Consider the following 22491-nt stretch of genomic DNA (forward strand, 5'->3'; position numbering starts at 1 on the left):
TTTTACTATAGGTCTATCCCCACATTATCACTTATTTAATCAACGACAAAGTCATAACGAATTAGCAATTGTTTTTTATTTTTTGCGACATAAATTGGCCATTGAAAATGCTTTTGTGGTGGTGTTGTTTTAATGCTGCGGCACAACTGTATACAGTATGTTAGTAATGGAAGGCATAATAATATATTATGATGCTTGGTAACTCAAGCAAGATGGTGTGTCGTCCCATTCAAAAAGAGTCATTGGGTTCTGCTTGACAGCAAAGATGTAATTTTGGAAATGACTGCACTACAGGTCGATTATTTACGAATCAAGAGCATGACTCAATAGGAAATAAAATTCAAATGAAAAGTGACTCCTGTATCCAGTTTGTTTGCCTGTCTCCTTTATGTTTGTCGATGCGAGTAGGCAGTAGAACATAACGGACAAACATTTTTACATAACTTAAGGAACACTATTGAGATCCAATATAAGAGCTGTATCTGAAAACCTGCCGTTAAAAAAGATAATGCTCAATAGTGAGGTTATGATATTTATAAGGACATTAAATAGGTTTTAACAATTATTAATTTTTTTTGCCTCAATTAAATAGACATTGTTCTGCTCCTTGTGTGTGCACCTTGGGGCAATATAACACAGACAAGCGAATATACATGGAGATGGTCACTAGTTTTTCTTCACAGAGGATAAAGAATATATGCCTTGAGCATTATTATATTGTCTCTGTTGTGAAGTGACTCAAGTTGGCCGCCACCGCAGAGCAAAACCTTTGCTCGCAAGTCAAATACAACAGAAATGTACTGTCACTTTGGCTCAGCTCATCCATGACCCGAACGAGTACGTGCGCTTCACAAAATAAGTTACAACTTAAAAAAGCGACACAAGATTTTTTGTTGTTTTTATTTTTCCTGGCCCAAATCAAGGCCGATGCGGTACCATTCTGCTCATTCACAGGCATCGTTAACGTCAGTATCATACGTCAGATATGCTCGGTTACAAAAGAAATACTTACTCTTTGTCTTGTTTGAAAGTTCGAGGAGTGCTTTTTGCAAACAGCGCCACTCAGTGACTGTGGCGTGATAGTGCAACTTCAGTTCAAAATGACACTCGATGCATTGATCCATTTTATGATTTAATTTCCCTGACTTGAATAAGGGAATGCTGGCTTCTGTGCAGTCTAGTGTAACTACATGAGGTTTATATTTGTGTGCGTGTGTGTGTTGCAGAAGATTTCTCTGACGGCGAGGATGTCTTACCCAAGCAAATCGCCAAGTGGAATTCCAACGACCTCATGGACAAAATCGAGGCTTCCGACATGGAAGAGACGTCCGGTACGACGAGGAAAACGACGATGCGGTGAGACCACCAGTAAGGACGGCCTGGCCGTGGCCGTGACCGCTTTGTTGGCCGTCTTTGCAGGCGAGCTCTTCAAGGACATAGAAGTGGACTTCGCCAGGGCAGCCGGCGGGGAAAGACTAGACGAGGTACATGTCCACAAGCACACTTCTGGATGGAATCCCCAAATTTCCAGCGGACGATTCAGGGGGCCTTCTCTGTCCTCTAAAAAGCTGTTTGAGCGTCTACTCGATATCCTTGATTTTCATCTTAAGATACTAGTACGCTCTATTCTCCCTAGTAAGACAACTCGGTGCAATAGTACTTTGTCCTTCGAGTACACATTCCTGGTAAATTTCTGTGCTGCACGAGTAGCCTCCTGGGCCCTCTCAGTCGCACCAAAATCCTTACCTTCACTGGTAAGACGATTAACACACTTGTTGAATGATCAGGGCGCACTATTGGAACGACACTCTCTTACTAGTAGCATTTTTTTTTCCTCCACGACTGTATATTTCTGCACACTCTCAGATAACGTTTGCATGCTCGTAGGACAACTCCATTGAAGCAAAGCTGCACTAGTTGCCATCTGAATGCTACTACTATGACGAATAAAATGCTATACAACTTTGTAATGTCACTGGCCTGCAGTTGTCAACCAGTGCAGTTTTCCCTCACTCGTAGTTGTCCTACTTGTAACCCCAAAATATCCTACTAGTAAGGACAAAGAGCATACTAGTACAGGGACCCTAAACTGGATACTAATGATCTGGTATGAATGGTTCAAATGGTTTTTCATGAAGCACTTTGAGCATTTTAAGGATACTAGTACACTCTTTGCCCTCAAAATAGTCTTTTATGATTCTCGTAAGACAATTCAGTGCACTGGCAGAATGGCTGAGTCATGTTTTTTTCTTTCCACTGATGGATGACGTTTCTGCCCACTGGTAGGACAACCTTGCGGTAGTAGTTTCAGACAACTCCGTGTGACTGGTGAGACAAAGATGCTAGTGGGCAATTTGGAGCTCCTGACAGGATCCGGGAAGCTACTAGCGCGTGCCACATGTCTACTAGTTGGACTTAATTTTGGTGGTGTTGTTGCTGCACAATTAAGTTTATCGTAAGATTTAATTGCATATTAGGTAGGCCAAAGGTGACTCTTATGTCAGAGAAACAAAGATTAAAAAGACAGTCGTTCAACTCACTCGTGAGGAAAAAGCATGTACGTGTACACGGAGCTTGAGATGAGTATCAAGGACATGGAGTGCACACGCCCAAAGGGCTTTCGGTCCAGTCCAGCTCTGAGCTTCTTGTCCTTTTGTGTTCAGATGCGAGCCTCCGTTAGGGTCCCAGCCGATAGCGCTCCCATTCCCACCATCACAGTAACACGGCACCAGTCCGTAAGTAGCTCACACGCGGTCCCCTGTGAGCCCAGCCCTGGAGTTTCCCATTGAAACCCCAAGTCCTGACTACCCCCCGCCTCCTTCCGAAGCCAATTCGCGGTCCCCTCCAACTCGCCCCCCAACTCGCCTTTACCGTTCTCCTTGTTCAGCTCCCGTATCCCTTTTTTGCTCACAACCTTTATTGACCCTACCCCAGAGAAGCTGCAGCCTGCTACAAATTCCATTACACGCGTAATCTTCCAGATATTGCCAGAAATGTATTTTTTTTGGGTGAAATGTGGATGAATTTTCAGAAATTCATGGAGGTGTGTATGAGTGTGTTTCGGTTTCGGTGAGCTCTTAGACTTTTGACCATTTGACAACATGAGACTTTGCTGTGCATATTGCGTTTGCCGCCTCTTAGCTAAATATGACGAGCTCCCTGAAATTAAGAGTCTGCATTAAAGCATGCCATGATGTCTGTCGGATGGTCTCCTCCCATTTTTGGCGGGGGAGTTGGTCTCGCTTTTAATTAGGAAGGAAAAAAAACATCCGGGCATCATGACGTGCTTTAATGCTGACTCTTTCGATTTCAGTGAGCCCTCTGTGGTTTGATCTTTTAACTACATGAAAATGTAACAATATTTCCATTGATAATGCAGTTCGCTGTCTCTTGTGGCCCAATTGTAAAGTTGTGAAGAGCTCGCTGAAATCGGAAGTGTCCGCATTAAAGCACGTCATCGTGTCGGTATTGTCTCCTCTCGATTTTGGATGAAACGGGAAAGACATCCATTCTGCACCATTACATGCTCTCCGGAAGGGAGAGAGAGCACAGAAACGTCCTGGAAAGATTCAAGATGAAAGCACAAGATCTTTTGTGGTTTTGCCTCACCACGGTGGTCTCCAATCCGCAGGAGAGCTCGTCCGAGCCGTGCCTGCAGCCCTCCAAGATCCACGTGCTCATCCTGGTTCTGCACGGCGGCAACATCCTGGACACGGGCGGCGGTGGCGAGCAGAGCAGCAAGCAAGCCGACGTCAACACCATCGGCGCCGCGTTCGATTCCGTCATGCGCGTTCACTACCCGGCGGCGTTGGGCCGCCTCGCCGTCCGCCTCGTCCCGTGTCCTGCCATCTGTGCCGAGGCCTTCTCCCTGGTGTCCAAGTAAGTTAGCGTCACCGTGCGCCGTCTTGACCAAACGGAATTTGTTTTTGGGCCATTTTTGTTGTCATTGTCTTCCACACTTTGGGCATGAGCTAAAAAGATGCCCACACGTTGTAATTCTGAGCAATCAACAGCGTATGAGATTGAAATAAGTAATCAGACTTTTTTTTAAGTCAAAGCAAGGTATTAAAAAAAAAATACAGATCACACAGATTGAGTTCCCATCAGCACTCACTAAAGCGCTGGAGTGTACTGACGGTGCGTTGTTGGTCTTGCGTGGCAGCCTGAGCCCGTACGGCTACGACGAAGGCTGCCTGTCCAGCAGCCAAGATCACATCCCGCTGGCGGCTCTTCCTCTGCTGGCCACGTCTGCGCCTCAGTACCAGGAAGCTGTGGCCGCCGTCATCGTCAGAGCCAATCAGGTCTACGCCGATTTCATCAAGTCTCTGGACGGGGCCGCCTTCTCCGGCCAGGTCCGTTTGTTGTCCTCTGCTCTTATTGCACCGCAACGCCCCACATATTTGTGGTTCGCTATTTGCGAGTCAACCACTTGCATTTTTCATGCTCTGTTTGTAACACGGTAAGATGCCACCAGGTGCTACTGAAGCCTCGTCGATAAACAAAAATTGGTGTCAAGGAAGAATGTCGGCTGAGATTATAGAGGGGGGGCTTCCACTTCTGGTTTGATGTCATTCCCGATCTTTAAAGGTCTGCCTCATCGGGGACTGCGTGGGAGGAATACTCGGGTTCGACGCTTTGTGCAGCAGTAACCAAACGGTCAACGAAAGCCAGAACAGCAGCCGCAGGGGCAGTCTTGTCAGTGTACAGGTGATCAATACGATACCTCGCAAACTTCTCGATATCCGCTCACTGAGCAGATGTCTGTTTGTTTTTTACGTGACCCCCTCCCCGGCAGGACCAGGACCTCCTGTCGCCGGGCACCATTATCAACTGCGGGCAGGGGTCGGCTTCGCCCACCCTGGAGGGCAGCCGCCACCTGAGCCGCAGCAACATCGACATCCCGCGAAGCATCTCTGGCGACGAGAGCAAGAAGCAGCAGCTGCAGCGCAAGAGAAGTGACTCGTCTACCTACGAGCCGGACACGATCAAGCAGCACCAGGCATTCTTGTCCAGGTAACCGCTCTGGTCATTTTTTTTTTTCATCACAGTCACCAATTCGCTTTCAGTTGGTTTATGCACACACGCAAAAAAAAATCATGTCAAATATTTATAATTGGGAACTGTTTAAACTACAGGTGTCAAACTCAAGGCCCAGGGGCCAGATCTGGCCCGTCCCGTCATTTTATGTGGCCCGCAGAAGCAAATCAAGCATGTCAACTTGCATGATGCTCGCTAATGTAAAATTCTCATATGTAATGAGACATATTGTCAGTCTTTTCTTGTAACCAACCCCCTCATGACAGTTAACTTAATACTTGAATAAACCGTTCTTCTTGACTTTTTTTATTTGGTTTCAGTCATAATGACCCTCCAAGGGAAACGGTCACTCAAATGTGGCGCGCGGCAAAAATGAGTTTGACACCCCTGGTTTAAACGATGATCCCGAACCAGTTTAATATCATTTTGGACTCGCAACCAAAGTAAATAAAAGTCATAAATGGCTCCCAAATGATGAAAGGAAATGCACCGGAATTCTGTTTGTATACCTTCCACTTACAACCCTGGCTCCTCCCCAACTTACAAAGCTTGTCTCTAACATGAGATATATCACTTTACTGACCAGCCAAAAACAAACAGAGTCTACCCTCGCAGTGCCTCAAAATAAATGACGTCACGATAAAAAGTCTTGGATGCGATTTATCTCTCGGCCCCACCTCGCGCTTGTCCTTGCAGCTTGCACTCCAGCATCCTGCGGGGCGACGGGACATCGCGCAGGTCGAGCAGCAGCACCATGCTCGATGGAGGCGCCCTGGGCAAGCTGGACTTTGAAGTCTCCGACTTTTTCCTCTTCGGGTCGCCGCTGGGTCTGGTGCTGGCCCTGAGGAAGACGGTCATCCCCATGCTGGACGGTACGCCGTCGCGCTCTTCTCATCCAAGGGAATGCGCGTAGGGGTTTGGTCGGGCTCTGTGGAATTGTTTTGAAAATTCAGCCCTCGAAACATGAAATCTGCTGTGCGCGTCTGTCATGAGGAGACACGCGATCAAATCTCCAGAACCCATCTCTGATTTAGTCGTCAAAAGAGCGTGTCACGTTCATGAGAAAAAAAATTCATTGAATGACGAAAATCCAAAACGAAAAAAAAAAAAGCCGCTGCTTCCTCCCCCGTAGTGGCCCAGCTCCGGCCTGCCTGTCAGCAGGTCTACAACTTGTTCCATCCGGCCGATCCTTCCGCCTCGCGCCTGGAGCCCCTTCTGGAGAGGAAGTTCCACCTCTTGCCTCCCTTCAACGTGCCCCGCTACCAACGCTTCCCTCTGGGGGATGGAAATTCAACTCTGCTGGGTGAGTCCCGCTGCCACGCGTCTTTCACGGTGCCGCGCGCCGGCGCCCGCCCCCACACAAATATAGCGCATTGTCACGTGTGGATGTCGTCCTGTCTTATTTTTTTCCCCCATCACTGTCACACAACGATCAGCGTGTGTTAAAAGAAAAATGGAGCATTTTTCTTCTGCTTGTGCTTCTTGGGAAGTCAAATGGGGTCACAGTCCTGTTTGGGCTGGAGTCAGAGCCGACTGTGTTGGTCATTGGTTATCGATGTCGAAAAGAGAATTTATTTTTAATTTTTTTCCAATATATGCGAGGTCTCAGGTAGTGTTAGAACCGCAATTCCAATTCGGAACGACGAACCCTCGCACTAACTTGTACTTGAACTGTGATTCTATAACCTCTGTTTACCTTCAACTCCAACCCTGCCCTCAGAACTAAAACCCCAAACCATAAGCCCTAACTCTCGCCTTAGAACTCAAACACTATCCCTAAGGCCCAAATCCAATTCCCCCTACCTCGTAATTAAAACCCCTTACGCTAATCCACTGACCTGGAACTCCAACCCCTTTCTCTCGGCTCCACCCGTCCTAGAAGTGCGTACACGTAACTTGTGTTCATAGTAAAACATTGAGAATTTTTTTTAGTTTTGTTCAAGTGGTGGACCGTCTTTATTTTGGCTTCCTGTGGGCGTTCGGAACTGTCCGCTGTTCCGTTTCTGAGCGTTGGCTGTCATTTAAATCAAGACAGTTTCAAAAACGTGGGCTCCACTCAGGGCTTGGCTCTCTTTTTTCTCTTGTCTCTTGTTCTTGCTTCATATGTTTTTGTGTCTTCCTTGTCCTCTCTTCCTTCCTCTTCTCTCCTTCCCTCCCCCCCTCCCTTTAACTTGGCCTCTGTAGTGGAGACAGTCCAGAGCAACGCTCCGCTGCTTCTTGATAGCGGGCCGCCCGCGTCCCTTCGCTGTCAGGAGACCATCAGTGAGACGTGCATCCCCGTGCCCGTGCTAAACTGGCAGGAGGGCGCCCTCAAGGCCACGCCCGCCACGCCCGAGTGTGTGTAGCCGCTCCTGTCACATCCCTCCTCACCTCCCCTCATCCTCGCTCGTCTTCCTCTGTCGTCCCGTCCGCGTTTCGCCGTCAGCGCTCCCCGCCGCTGTTGTCGAGCAACATATTTTACTCTTAAGTGAAAATAGATCAATAAATATGAACACGGCTTTTCTGTTTTAATTCTTAGCAAGTGGCAGTGTCCGTAACTGCTCACCCCTCCCCTCTCAGCCGAGAAGCAGGAAAAAAAAAATAGGCTCCGGCCTCTCGTCATTAACGTCAAAGAGGAAGCGATCTCTGCAAGTCGCCAATCATATCGCGCCCTGCTTAGAAGTTCCCTCAGGAAAGAAAAGCACATTAGCGGTGATCACAGTTTGAGCAGTTATTGACTTTTTAAGATCACCATTTCATCTGGTAATCAGCCCGTGCCGATTGCTAACAGTCTTTCAAATATCCAAACTCTCTCTTTAATGTTATACGTTTCCTCTAATAATGTCGCTACGGCGCCCGGGGTCATCCGACTCTTTTTTCGACAATGAATTGCAACATGTTGTCGATAGTTAAAAAAAAAAAAAAAAAAAAAAGAGACGGTAGTCTATGCGGCGCATCCGAGCCGTTCGGAACGCCACACGTTGTCATTTTTCCCTTTGGCAAGCCTGAAGGTGTTGGAACTGTGAGTTAGTTGCCAACTGTCATTTTATTTCGTCATCCCGATTAATAAAAAGCAGTTGCGCAACCTTTAGATGCCGCCTTAACGTCTCTTTCTCGCCATTGCCATCACATTTTGGTTGTTGTGACGTGTGCACGTCTGCTTCATGACCGAATCCGTCTTGAACGTTTTTTTTACGGAACGTTTTTTAGTGCAACGTGTGGAACATCTCTCCTGTGATGTTTTCTGCCCCCCCCCCCCTTTCCCACCCCCCAGCACATTGGCTTCTTGTGATGTGTGGTTGTGTGCATCATGTGTTTTGTGGACATGCTTTGGGTGAAGCTTCAGAGGCCATCGGGAGATGATCTTGGCCTAAACCAAAATCGCAGGTTGGCCTCTGAACCCGTCACGTGACTCCCACCCTCCGCCCCGGCGCCCCTTCCCCTCGTCTCTCTCGTCTAACGGGAATCTTCCCTTGTTTCGGCTCAATAGCGGATGTTGTTCAGTCTCATGGTGGTGTCTTCATGGACAGTTCGTACCCCTCATCCCCCATCACGGGCCCCTTCTCCCGGGGCCAGCGGCGCGCCAGTGAGGTCAGCATTGCCAGCCAGGTGTCAGGAATGGCAGACAGTTACACTGCCGGCAACATAGCCAACAGTAAGTGTTCGCCCAACAACATCCGCGGTCCCACCCCCACACACGCACACATACGTACGCTCACACACTCTTCCCTGACAAAAGCACGCACTGCTTAGGCAGGTAGACGCGAAGAGCTCCGCCCACACAATCGTGGCCCGGTCAGAGCAGGCAGAGGTTCACCGGAGAGCGCCCCCTGTGTCTCTGTGTGTCTCGCTGTCTTGAGTGTGAAATGCAACTTGGCATTTTCTCCCAATGCTGCAATGCATCCTGGGCACCGAGCAAAGTCCTTGTTGTCTTTTACATCTGATTGTCCCCACCCACTTACACCCGCACACCCACACACCCACACGCGTATTGTAACAAGAATGGTCTCGAGGTTTTCTTCCAGATGGACACGCTGCGGCGCTGATGTTTTTCTTTTTGACATGCTTCTTTTCCTTCCAGCCCAAAGAGACGCGTTTAGTCGGTCCAAAAGTTCTGGCCTTTTGTCGGAGTTGGCCCTGTCCTCCCAAAACAAATTCTTCTTGAAAAGCCCCCCCAAATCCCGCAAGAAACTCAAAGAACCCGCCGAGGAGAAGGACGGGGACGCAATGTTGTGCGACAGTCAAAGTCTAGGCTCCGACTGCTGCATGTCTCCCGGACTGCACAGTGCTATATGCGATCTGGTCTCACTGGACTCCCAGGCGCAGGTGGACCAAGGTATTGCACCGAGACCCCGTGAGGCTCAAGGAAGCTTCTCCGATATCAGGAATTACTCTCCATCTTCTCCTCAATCAAATGACCTTCCTCTTGTCGCTGGTGGTTTTTCTTTGGGTTTTATTTATTTATTTTTTTAACCTGCACAAACCCCTTCCTGTAGATCCACACCCGCTGCTGGGATTGGTGCTGATGGCTTGGCTTTGGTCTCTTTGTCAAATGATGGATGTTGTTGACCGAGCTTGCGTGTGTCCGCGACTCATTGCGTGCACGCTCGTCCGTCCCAGTTGCAGCTCGCTGGTGGGGCACCAAGCGCATGGACTTTGCCCTCTACTGCCCCGACGCGCTGACCGCCTTCCCCACGGTGGCGCTGCCGCATCTTTTCCACGCATCCTACTGGGAATCCACCGACGTGGTGTCCTTCCTGCTCAGACAGGTGAGACCGCGTCGGCGTCGCCATCATGTCGTTTTCTGCCACGGAGTCAATCAGAGCCGTTATTTGTTTACGCTTGAGTTTTTGCACTGATTACATAATATCGGAATATATATTTTTGTCATATTCATAAATTAAGGGTTAGCTCAAGCAACAGAGGGATTTTTTTTGGTGAAATGTCACGGTTATAAATTGCATGGTAAAAATCCATATGCTTTGATAGACAGGCTGAACTTAAAAAGCAAAAAATGAAAATATCTCAAAAACACCGCTGATCCAAATTTGAACTGAATTCACCAGTTGACAGACCCGATTTTTACATTTCATCGGAACATTGAGAGCATCGTTAGACCAATTATTTGTTTACGCTTGAGCAGAAAGTTGCCGGTCGGACCGGATCGCTCTCATATTCACCCTTCGACATTTCCCAAAATGTTTTTACAATTTGAGCAGAATCTTAGTATCAGAATCAGTCTGAAATGGATCCTGTTGCTGACCGCCGGTCGTCGCTGCTCAGTGCCACCCGACACAACACGACGCAACCCAAAGGCGCTGATACAAATGTGTGCCGCAGGTTATGAGGCACGACAACTCCAGCATCCTCGAGCTCGACGGCAAAGAAGTGTCCGAGTTCACGCCGTCCAAACCTCGCGAGAAGTGGCTGCGCAAGAGGACTCACGTGAAGATCAGGGTATGGTGGGCTGCTCTCGTCTCGCCGTGCAGAACCATTTCAAAAACCGCAGGAAATGCCCACGTGACTTGAGAATGCTGCAGTTTACATCAGGCAAGGCAACGTTATTTCCAAAGCACATTTCACACACAGGCAGCACGGTGGGGCAAATGGTTAGCACGTCCGCCTCACAGTCACGAGGTCGAGGGTTCGATTCCGGGCCCCGGCCTCCCTGTGTAGAGTTTGCATGTGGATTTTCTCCGGGTACTCTGGTTTCCCCCCACATTCCAAAAACATGCACGCTAGGTGAATTGAACACCATGTAATTGTCCGGAGGTGCGATTGCGAGTGTGAATGGTTGTTTGTCTTTGTGTGCCCTGCGATTGGCTGGCAACCCGTTCAGGGTGTCCCACACGGCACACCTGCGACCTTCGTGAGGATAAAACGGTTCAGCTAATGGATGGATATCAGACAAGGCAACTCAATGTGCTTGACACAACAAAGCATTTCCAAATAGAGCAAAGCAAACGAAAGAAAAGTCGCTCATTCAATTGGTTAATAGACATACTTTGGCAGAACGTGACGGCGAACCACCGGGTCAACGATGCCGTGTTCACCGAGGACAGCCAGCAGACGGTGACTGGTCGCTTCATGTACGGCCCCCTGGACATGGTCACTCTGGCTGGCGAGAAGGTCAGCCCACACTCGTCTCGGCCGTGAGGCGCGCGTGCGCTGAGTTTGTGTGACGCCCGCAGGTGGACCTGCACATCATGACGCAGCCCCCGTCGGGAGAATGGGTTTACTTCAACACAGAGGTGACCAACAGCAGCGGCCGCGTCTCCTTTCTCATCCCCGATGACAAACGTCTGGGTGTCGGTGTCTACCCTGTCAAAATGGTGGTCAGGTATGTTGCTGTAAATAAGCACGACTTTTTGAAAAATATATACAGTATATAGTACGAGAAGAAAGTTGGATGTTTTGCTGAGGAGATAAATATTTTCTAGGGAAACGTCTATTTTTAAAGGGGAAGTCAACAAATTGCACCACTAGTCTTATCGCGGCATTCTGAGTAGTATTACGTTTGTGGAAAATGAATGAAGTTGTAAAATTGGCCCGTTTTTGTCCATCACTGTGGCGGCCATTTTCTGACCGAAACTGAAATCACAGTGGGTTGGGGATCAGGTCATGGCCAATCATGGCTCAGCTTCAGAAAAACGGTGAGCCGTGATTGGTCATTACCTGAGCCCTGAACAACTGTGATGTCATTCTCAGATGACACAACGTGGAAAAATGCCCCCCCCCCCCCCCTTCTGAGATGAATAAAAAGTGTTCGATTTTGCTGCTGGACTCACATTCTACAAACGCAACATTAACCACAGACTAGTGGAGGCACATGGAACATACCAAGAAAATTTGGGGGATGACGACTGTACCCCTTCAAAGAAAACTTTCATCCTGCTAGAAAGTTTCACATTTTTGGAAAACTTCATACCAATAAATAAATATTGTTCCAACAACAACAAAAAAAAAGAGGGTTTAATTTTTGTGGAAAATGGTGGAAGTTTTGGAAAGGGTGAAGCTCTGCGAATACTTTCCAGAGACAAAGCAGGCATCAGGATTGGACGCTCGATCGTGTGGCTCATCCAAGTTGATGTTTTTAGGGGCGACCACACGTTTGCAGACAGCTACCTGACGGTGATCCCTCGCGGCACCGAGTTTGTGGTGTTCAGCATCGACGGCTCCTTCGCCGCCAGCGTGTCCATCATGGGCAGCGACCCCAAAGTGCGGGCGGGGGCCGTGGACGTCGTCAGGTAAATGGCTTCCGTCACCCTTCTTTCTTTTTTTTTTTTTTTAAATGACGACCCGTGAATGAGAAGGTATCGTTTTCCACGCGTCGCCAGGCACTGGCAGGATTTGGGCTACCTGATCATCTACGTGACGGGACGACCGGACATGCAGAAGCAGAGAGTGGTCGCCTGGTTGTCGCAGCACAACTTCCCGCACGGCATCGTGTCCTTTTGCGACGGCCTGGTGCACGACCCGCTCCGACACAAGGCCAACTTCCTCAAGGCCTTGACCGAGGTCAGAATGGCTCTTTGATGTTGAGTTATGACGTACCGGGGGGGGGGGGGGGGTGACTTCCTTGACTGATTTCAGCCTGTGCAAGGGGTCTTTGATGGGGTTTTGTGGAGGACACGACATGTTCAGAATGCGTGAGGGATTCTCGATAGTTTTTTTTCCTGTAAACCACAAAGACAAAGGTGTCGTGAGCATGTAAGCCGTCGTCGATGTCGAGACCCAACCGGATATTCATGTTCTGTGCCCGACTTCTTCTGCTGTCAGGCTAACATGAGGATATTTGCTGGCTACGGGTCCAGCAAAGACATCTCCGTGTACACCTCCATCAACCTTCATCCATCGCAGATCTTCATTGTTGGTCGACCCTCCAAGAAGATGCAGCACCAGTGTCAGGTACGTACGCAATGCGGTTCCATTAGCCCGGTCGGAACGCTGTTCATTTCCGTTGTGCGATAAGTCAACAGTTTATTGTGAGTAAAGTTGACGATATGGCTGTCGAGTTCCCAACCCCGCCCAGCGGGAGTCCGAATGGCTGCATTTCACACAACAGTCTAAAGCGGCACCTGCGTAAGAAACGGGGTGGTCGATCAAAAAGGCCAAGCTAAAATAAAGGGCGAGGGGTGGCCAAAATTTGATTGGCTGATAACTTTGTCACCGGCAACATTAGCTGGTGTTCAAAAAAAGTTCTTTTACAACCCTGCCAACAAAGCTTTAATACGGTCACCCTTAAACATCAACAAGACACCACAGAACAAATACAAAGTGCATGAATCATGCAGGAGACACAAAAAACAGGTCTTTTGGGGGGGGCCGCGAATTTGCATGTATTTGCGGTACCTGGCCAAGACAATTAAAGTCCTATCTTGACACTGGGGTCTAGTCACTTTTCAAAATAAAATATTTTTCAGCTTCAGATCATAAACTGAAAGTACTGTTAAGTTTTTTGATGCTTTCATTTGCGCTGCCCGTGGTGGCCGCATGCCGGCGTGGTGATTGGGGACCACCGGTTTAGGCGATTACACTGTTAGGTTAACAATCCTCTTCCGCATGCGCATGACAAAATTGTCTTGCGTGTACTTCTACTGTGCGAGGAATACCGGCGTTCCACGACTTGCGTGACAAGATATTTTTTGTGCCGACAGTTCATCACGGAGGGCTACGCGTCACACCTGTCCCAGCTGGAGCACAACCACCGCTCGCGCCCGGCCAAGTCTGGCAGCACCCGCATGGTCCTGCGTAAAGGCAGCTTCGGCCTGGGCGCCAACAGCGACTTCCTGCGCAAACGCAACCACCTGCTGCGCACCATCTCCTCGCAGCCCGCGACCAGCTCACCCACGGCAGGCGGCGTGGGCGCCATCCACTGCCGCCCCGAGCGCACACAGAGCCAGTCGGACGGCGAGCGCGGAACCGCCCACGGCCACGGGCAGGGGCAGGGGGCCGCACAGCGCAGCATGAGCATCACGGCGGGATGCTGGGGGCGCAGCAGCAGTACCAAAATGGAGGCCGGGCTCCTCAGCCCCAAATGAGGAGGCGGCTATACAGATAAAGGACGCCTGAAGAAAAAAAACAAAAAAGGCCAGTAATTGACGCCACCCCCCCCCCAAAAAAAAAAATTGCCTTTACATTGAACACTCGTTTCTCACAGGGATACATTACAAACTTTTTTAAATTTGATTTTAGTCCTTCCGCACACTTAAGAATCATTTCAACTCATTAAACCTTTCCAACTTAAAGCCACGCTTTTGAAAGTATTCCTTAGTGCCTATTTTCTTGCCCCCCACAAAAAAAACGAGAGTCAACGTATCACTTTAAGTCAGGGGTGTCCAAAGCCGGTCCTGGAGGGCCGCTGTCCTGCTTGTTTTGCAGCTCTCCCAGGAGCAACACACCTGATTCAAATCATCAGGATCGTTCTAATGCTGCTTCAGAGCTGGCTGATGAGCTGATCATCTGAATCAGGTGTGTTGTAGGTGGGAGAGCTGGAAAACAGGCAGGACAGTGGCCCTCCAGGCCCGGAGCTGGACATGTCCGCTTTAAGTAAACCAAAAGAAGACTCACTTGTTTGCGTGGTTCTCCAAATAAGCTAAGTCTGCTTGTTTCGGGCTGTTTGTCACTCCCAGCTGACGTTCACTCTAAAACACACAAGAAACAAGAAGATTTGTACTGGATAAGTAACCACTGAAATGTCCCTCAAAACCAATTTTATTTCAAGAAAGCCCATTAGCTCAATGCTAACATATAATGCAAAATCCCTTAGACAAGCTAACTGAGACATATAGATCTTAGAGAGAGAGATTGATCTATACAGAGATAGAGAGATACACGCACGCACACAAACACCGTTTATAAACCTTAAAGCAATTGCAATGTGAACACATGCGGAGCAGCAACACATACTAACGGAGGTCCAACAATACAAGCATGTATTCACTCTGCTCTGTAGGAACAACGGCTTCGGGATTGGGGACCTTCTCTGCCTTCTTGCTTTTAAATTGGCCGCAAGTCTTCCATCGGAGCTCAGTGCCGCCTGGCATGTTGTCGCATGACGTGGTGCTACACTGAAGACACGCATCTCTAAATTTGGACTTGCCTGTCCACTGTAAAACCCCATCAAACATGATCTACAATTGTGATTTCCTGCGGATTCACCGTATAGTATGAGAGCAAATTCTCCTCATCGCAGATATTTTTGAGATGGAGCCTATACCCATTCTCTATTTGGCCTCATCACCGTTTTTGTACTCTTTCTAAAACGCCACAAGGTGGCGCCAAATCTCCGCCAAAGGAAGATCTTGCGTTTGTTGCAAGGACAAAAAATATATATAAATACAAATCAGCAACACGCATTGAGGAAAAAAAAGAGACAGAGGCAAAATAAATACAGCTGCAAGAAAAAGTATGTGAACCCTTTGGAACGCATCAATTAAGTCACAAAATGTGTTGTGATCTTCATCGAAGTCACAATCGACAAACGCAGAGTTTTCAAGAAAACATTTGCTGTCGTCGCAGATCAGACCTGCACAACGGTCAGGAGACATTTTGGACCATCCCTCTTTCCAAACCCAATTTATTCAGAAATCTCGGTCATTCCAAAGAGTTCATAATTTTTTTTGCAACTCGAACTGTAAAATAAAGACATCGACATTAATCATATGAATTGTACATTGACGGTAATAACTAGTTGTGAAATATTTTTTGCTGTCATTACTTGAACATGAGCCGTGTGTACTTTTTCATTTGTGGCTAAATGTGGATGTATGCTTGCCATGGCGCCATCTTGTAGCATCTAAAGGCAATTCTGGTTGTTTTCCGGGGGGGGGGGCGTCATTTACTTGTGTGGGTTTTTTTTTTGGAGGGGGTGTCTGTATTGAAATGGTAAATATACCACAAAAACGCATTAAGAACATTTCCCACCATATTTTACCCCCCACCCAAATAAAGGGTGTGAGGATATGATTTGTGTACATACGGTAAAGCAGGCTGAACTCGGCTCCTCCCGACCAGACAAAGCTCATCTCTGAGCGAAGATGTTTCACCGCTTCCTCGGCGCTGTTTTTGTGACGTCATCTAGGAAGAGCACAAGATGGAGCATTGGCAAGCATGCGGCGAATTGATGTACTCTCTTCAGGTTCTGCACTTCAATCATGGATCCCCCCCCCCCCCTTTTTGGGATCCCACCGGGTCCAAAGTGCTGTAAAGTTTTTCTCCAAACTTGCAAGCAGAACGCAGACTTCATGTGGGATGGATTCAGAGAAGAAAACTGGATTTCGTGTCCATTTCCACCCAAGCGGCCCCCACAAAAATCCCCGTCACGTCTTGGAAGTCAAGGACCCTTTAACTGCGCAGCAACCTGCTCATGTTTTTTTTCCCACTGTCACACTTGGAAGGAGTATTTGGGCTTCACTGACACAAAAATCACACCATATGAGATTTTTGTTGTAATATTATTGGAATCTATTTTCCAGGGGGAAAAAAAGTAGCTTTTCAAACAAAAAGTTTGGGAAGGAAAGGCTGCTTTTTAATGCAAAAGATTTTTTTTTTAATTTTGGAATCATAAGACTTGTTGATTTTGAAGACCATTTTAAAACTTTTTGTCTCAAAAACATCACATTTTGATCTAATTTTTTTCTAAAAAAAAGGAAGAAGTAATCTCAAGAAGTTACTTTTTTTTAAATCAAGAATACAAAACTATCTTGCAAGATTATGACTTTTGATCAAAAATATTGGCTTTTCCGGACACAGTGTACAACTAATGTTATAAAACTGCGACGTTATTCTCGTAAAATTACAGTTTTTCTGAAAGATAGAACTTTTTTTTCAGAAAACCTGCAAGTTTAATTTCATAACATGACTTTATCTTGAAAAAGTCTGACTTTTCTCTCAAAACAAACAGTCCCGAAAAATTCTTGCAAATATTGGATTTTTTTTCCAACACGAACTTCTTCTGGAAAATCTTTTTTCCTTGAAAGTACAGCAGACCTCACTTTTAACCTGGTAAGATTGCGACCTTCAAAATATCCCTTCTTTTCCTCTCTCCAAAACCACCACTTGGAAAATGTTGTCCTATTTTTGTGGAAAAGATGGGACTTTTCTTGAACATCTGCTGGGGGAAGCGTTTCACGAGTCGACGAACTCGCGAATGTGCCAAAGTTGTCAAAAGTCGAGCGGGAACCGCGTAGTGTGTACGGGCGCCTCCAGCCCCAAATGTTTGTACATGATTCTTGTGATATCGATGATAAGATAAATACGCCGACTCTTGGTATGCACGAGTGCTTTCTGCTCCACTCGAAAGTGTCTTCTTTATTCTTCACTTTTGGAATTTTATGTTGGTTTCAGTGGAGCAAAATCATCTTTTTTTTCTTAGCTTGTTTTAGTGTCGCCTGGCACAATATTTTCATTTGTTTTTAGTTTGCCATCCTTATGATGATATGACGACCATTGTTTTCTTGTCAGTCACACTCATGTTCTATTTATTCTTATTTTATTCGTAATCTTTGCGGAAAGCTATTTGGGAACTCTGGGAAATGCCCAGTCAGCAAAATTGGTCTGGCCCAGCTCTGGGGCAGACACGGCACATACACTCGACCCACATACCTCAATGAATGACGGTCCTGCAGTGGCCCACGTCTGGCATCCATGATGCGGGCCGCATTCGGCCCAGATCTGAGCCGCATTGTAAAACCATATCTGGCCCTACTCCGGCCCCGACGCTGGGTCAGAACAGGTTCCTGATATCAGCCTGAATTCAACCTCAACGAAGCCACATCTTTCATGAGCCATATTTGACCCACATTAAAAAAAAAGTCTCAAAAACGACTGTTCTAAAAATATGTTTATTGTCATAATTTGTGAACCTCACATATAACTCCACATACACTGGAAAAATGCACTTTTCTTTATTTAACAGTGAACACAAAGTCCAAATTGGGATGCAGCTTACTCTTGAACGGTATTTTTCTGTCCATCAAATTGTTGGGCTCTCCATGTCCTCTTTTCTTCTCATGCTCTCCTTCCTGTCACCATCCCGATCAGGAGCCAGATGTAGCCATCTTTTGATTGTGACATCAATTTCCTGGTCTGAGGCCCAAGATGTTAGGCTGTTAGGTCTCACAGCAGCTGTAAGAACTGTAAGAAAACAAGAATGGACAGTGTGTTAGGAAAACAAACATTTGTACATGTCATGAACAATGAATAGTCAGTAAAAATAACCCCTGAAATTTCTTACAATAATAATAATAATAATACATTTCCTTTATAAGCATCTTTCAAGACACTCTAGGACACTTTACAACTACAACACTTTACACTTTACAACTAAACTACGTGTGACGCTGTGGGGCGGAATATTTGCCATCAAAAACTAAACGTGAATTACTTTTAAATAGTTTATACTGAATTTGAATTACGTGAATTGAAGGTCAGTGGCTCGGATAATGGATGGACTTGTATATTTTACTCTGAATCATATTGAATAACTGAATCTGAATTGTACAATCTGAATTTGAAAATTGAAGAATTTTTTTTCTTTAAAACTGTATTTGATCCTCACTGAAAATTAAATTCTGTTTATTTTCATATTCAGTCTTACAAATACAAAACGACGTTTTTTTCAACGTCAGATTTTGTTTTTGAATTGAGGTACTAAGTTTTAAATTAACTTCATGGTCAAGTATGAAATATCCGGTTTGTATTGCAGCAAACTGAATCAAAATTAATTTCATTGTATTTCAGTGCAGAAAGGGTTCTTTTTGGCAGCAGCTCTGACTGTTCAATCACCTACATTTTCACAAGTGTGATGTGTCGGTCGCGAACGAGCCGGTACAAAGAGGCACTCTTTGAAGTGAACGATGAGCCGTTTTTAGCCGAAAAAACGACCATGAATAGTAAGGTGTTTTAACAAAAAAAAAAAAACGACCATGTATAGTAAGGCGTTTTGAGACGAAAAAAAAGGACCATGAACTGTAAGGCGTTTAAAAAAAAAAAAAAAACGACCATGTATAGTAAGGCATTTTCAGCCTAAAAAAACGACCATGAACAGTAAGGCGTTTTAACAAAAAAAAAACCGACCATGTATAGTAAGGTGTTTTTAGCCCAAAAAAAAAAAGACCATGTATAATAAGGAGTTTTTCGACGAAAAAAACGACCATGTATAGTAAGGCATTTTTAGCCGAAAAAAACGACCATGTGTCGTAAGGCGTTTTTAGCCGGAAAAAACGACCATGTATAGTAAGGCATTTTCAGCCTAAAAAAACGACCATGAACAGTAAGGCGTTTTTAGCCTAAAAAAAAACCGACCATGTATATAGTAAGGCATTTTGGACGAAAAAACACCTTACTATTCATGGTCGTTTTTTTCGGCTAAAAATTTCATCCAAAAATGCCTTACTATACATGGTCATTTTTTTTCGGCTAAAAACGCCTTACTATATATAACATGGTCGTTTTTTTTTTGGGCTAAAAACACCTTACTATACATGGTCGTTTTTTTTTGTTAAAACGCCTTACTGTTCATGGTCGTTTTTTTAGGCTGAAAACACCTTACTATACGTGGTCGTTTTTTTTTTTTCGGCTAAAAACGCCTTACTATACATGGTCTTTTTTTTCGGCTAAAAACGCCTTACGACACATGGTCGTTTTTTTCGGTTAAAAATTTTGTCCAAAAATGCCTTACTATACATGGTCGTTTTTTTCGTCCAAAAAGGCCTTACATACATGGTCGTTTTTTTCGGCTAAAAATTTTGTCCAAAAATGCCTTACTATACATGGTCGTTTTTTTCGTCCAAAAATGCCTTACTATACACTGTCGTTTTTTTCGGCTAAAAACGCCTTACTATACATGGTCGTTTTTTTCGGCTAAAAATTTCGTCCAAAAACGCCTTACTATACATGGTCGGGTTTTTTTCGGCTAAAAACATCTTACTATACATGGTGGTTTTTTTCGGATAAAAAGGCCTTGCTATACGTGGTCGTTTTTTTTTTGGGCTAAAAACGCCTTACTATACATGGTCGTTTTTTTTCATCCAAAAAGGCCTTACTATACATGGTCGTTTTTTTCAGCTAAAAATTTCGTCAAAAAACGCCTTACTATACATGGTCGTTTTTTTCGTCCAAAAAGGCCTTACTATACATGGTCGTTTTTTTGGGCTAAAAATTTTGTCCAAAAATGCCTTACTATACATGGTCGTTTTTTTCGTCCAAAAAGGCCTTCCTATACATGGTCGTTTTTTTCGGCTAAAAATTTCGTCCAAAAACGCCTTACGATACATGGTGGGTTTTTTTGGATAAAAACATCTTACTATACATGGTCGGGGGGGGGTTCGGCTAAAAACGCCTTACTATATATATGGTCGGGTTTTTTTCAGCTAAAAACACCTTACTGCACATTGTTGTTTTTTTCGGCTAAAAACGCCTTTCTGTACATGGTTGTTTTCCATCCATCCATCCATTTTCCGAACCGCTTGATCCTCACTAGGGTCGCGGGGGGTGCTGGAGCCTATCCCAGCCGTCTCCGGGCAGTAGGCGGGGGACACCCTGAATCAGTCGCCAGCCAATCGCAGGGCACACAGAGACGAACAACCATCCACGCCCACACTCACACCTAGGGACAATTTAGAGCGTCCAATCAGCCTGACATGCATGTTTTTGGAATGTGGGAGGAAACCGGAGCACCCGGAGAAAACCCACGCAGGCCCGGTTTTTTCGGCTAAAAACGCCTTACTATACGTGGTCGTTTTTTTTCGGCTAAAAACGCCTTCCTATACACTGTCGTTTTTTTCGTCCAAAAAGGCCTTACTATACATGGTCGTTTTTTTCGGCTAAAAATTTCGTCCAAAAACGCCTCACGATACATGGTGGTTTTTTTCGGATAAAAAGGCCTTACTATACGTGGTCGTTTTTTTGGGCAAAAAACGCCTTACTAAACATGGTCGTTTTTTTCGTCCAAAAAGGCCTTCCTATACATGGTCGTTTTTTTCGGCTAAAAATTTCGTCCAAAAACGCCTTACTATATATGGTCGGGTTTTTTTCGGCTAAAAACATCTTACTGTAAATGGTCGGGGGGGTGTTTCGGCTAAAAACGCCTTTCTGTACATGGTTGTTTTTTTCGGCTAAAAACGCCTTACTATATACATCACTGGTGTCAAACTCATTTCACATGGTGGGGCACATACGGCCTCGGTAGATGTCAAGTGGGCCGGACCATTAAAATGATAGCATACTTTGCTATAAACAACCAAAGGACTTTTTTTTTCATGTCTGCCTATGTCTGAAAATGTTTACCTTTTTCCTCAAAAAAGGGAAAACTTTCTTCTCAAAAGAGACATTTTTCCCGAAAATTATGCTTTCCTTTCAGAAAATGTACTACTTTCTTTCCTTGTTAATAGGACATTTTTTCCCCTCAAAAAAAATAAAAATTACTTTTCTGGGTCATTTCTTGCCAAATCACCCCCCCCCCCCAACAATTGCAAAATGTAACCAAGCAGATTTTGATTTGAATGAAACTTGCTGTACTGTATCGCGATGACACAATGTCAAAAACACTTGGACATGGAATGTTGGATTATTTTGTGAGGGGTTGGATAAAAAGCTCTTATTTTCTGAAAAATACACTTGCAAATATTCTGGGCTTTTTTTCTTGAAATGTTACACTTTTTTCTCAAAAATACACTTTTTGGTAGAATGTACAACACTCGAACCATTCACGAAAATATACATTTCGCAAAATGACTTTTTTCTTGACTTAATTTTTTCCCCAAAAACCGACTTTTGGAAAATGCATGATTTATCTTTAAAATAGTCCAACTTTTTTTCTCAAAAATGCCATCAACTTGTCATGTAACATTTTATATATAAATATGAATTTTCTAAAACCGCGGCTTTCACAAAAACAATTTATTTAGATTAGGACTTTGTTTTTTTTCTTTTAAATGTATCCCTTTTTTAATTTTTCTGAAAAATGTACGACTTCATGAAAACAAATGACTTATTTTGAAAATATATGACTTGTTGGAAATGACGTTCTCAAAAACATTTTTGACCTCTAGAAAATATACAATTTCATTCTCGACACTGTTATTAAATCCATCCATCCATTTTCCGAACCGCTTATCCTCACTCGGGTCGCGGGGGGTGCTGGAGCCTATCCCAGCCGTCTTCGGGCAGTAGGCGGGGGACACCCTGAATCGGTTGCCAGCCAATCGCAGGGCACACAGAGACGAACAACCATCCACACCCACACTCACACCTTGGGACAATTTAGAGCGTCCAATCAGCCTGCCATGCATGTTTTTGGAATGTGGGAGGAAACCGGAGCACCCGGAGAAAACCCACGCAAGCCCGGGGAGAACATGCAAACTCCACACAGGGAGGCCGGAGCTGGAATCGAACCCGGTACCTCTGCACTGTGAAGCCGACGTGCTAACCACTGGACTACCGGGCCGCCCAGTTATTAAATATTTTGTAAAA

The 22491-nt window shown here is 45.6% G+C and overlaps 1 protein-coding gene across 7 annotated transcripts in view; it reads left to right on the forward strand.

The window, feature by feature from the left end:
- Positions 1–21633, forward strand: part of LOC147205409 (membrane-associated phosphatidylinositol transfer protein 2-like) — a 46136-nt gene extending 24503 nt beyond the window's left edge. For 3 of the 7 annotated variants that reach the window (XM_086110592.1, XM_086110591.1, XM_086110596.1), the window contains 20 exons: positions 1227–1331; positions 1420–1484; positions 2664–2735; positions 3632–3879; positions 4163–4352; positions 4588–4707; positions 4796–5013; positions 5734–5909; positions 6170–6340; positions 7222–7374; positions 8507–8671; positions 9098–9352; positions 9637–9785; positions 10357–10473; positions 11029–11145; positions 11208–11356; positions 12114–12263; positions 12354–12534; positions 12796–12924; positions 13674–21633. In XM_086110592.1, the coding sequence (XP_085966718.1) occupies positions 1227–1331; positions 1420–1484; positions 2664–2735; positions 3632–3879; positions 4163–4352; positions 4588–4707; positions 4796–5013; positions 5734–5909; positions 6170–6340; positions 7222–7374; positions 8507–8671; positions 9098–9352; positions 9637–9785; positions 10357–10473; positions 11029–11145; positions 11208–11356; positions 12114–12263; positions 12354–12534; positions 12796–12924; positions 13674–14057 (3314 nt within the window). In that variant the 3' untranslated portion in view covers positions 14058–21633. The remainder of the gene's footprint in view (positions 1–1226; positions 1332–1419; positions 1485–2663; positions 2736–3631; positions 3880–4162; positions 4353–4587; positions 4708–4795; positions 5014–5733; positions 5910–6169; positions 6341–7221; positions 7375–8506; positions 8672–9097; positions 9353–9636; positions 9786–10356; positions 10474–11028; positions 11146–11207; positions 11357–12113; positions 12264–12353; positions 12535–12795; positions 12925–13673) is intronic. The other 4 variants (XM_086110593.1, XM_086110598.1, XM_086110595.1 and 1 more) reach the window with 4 other exon arrangements.
- The last annotated feature ends 858 nt before the right edge of the window (positions 21634–22491 follow it).

This window comes from Hippocampus guttulatus, chromosome 5 (assembly GCF_054856545.1).
Source record: "Hippocampus guttulatus isolate MCC_2025c chromosome 5, RoL_Hgut_1.0, whole genome shotgun sequence".
Lineage (NCBI taxonomy): Eukaryota > Metazoa > Chordata > Actinopteri > Syngnathiformes > Syngnathidae > Hippocampus > Hippocampus guttulatus.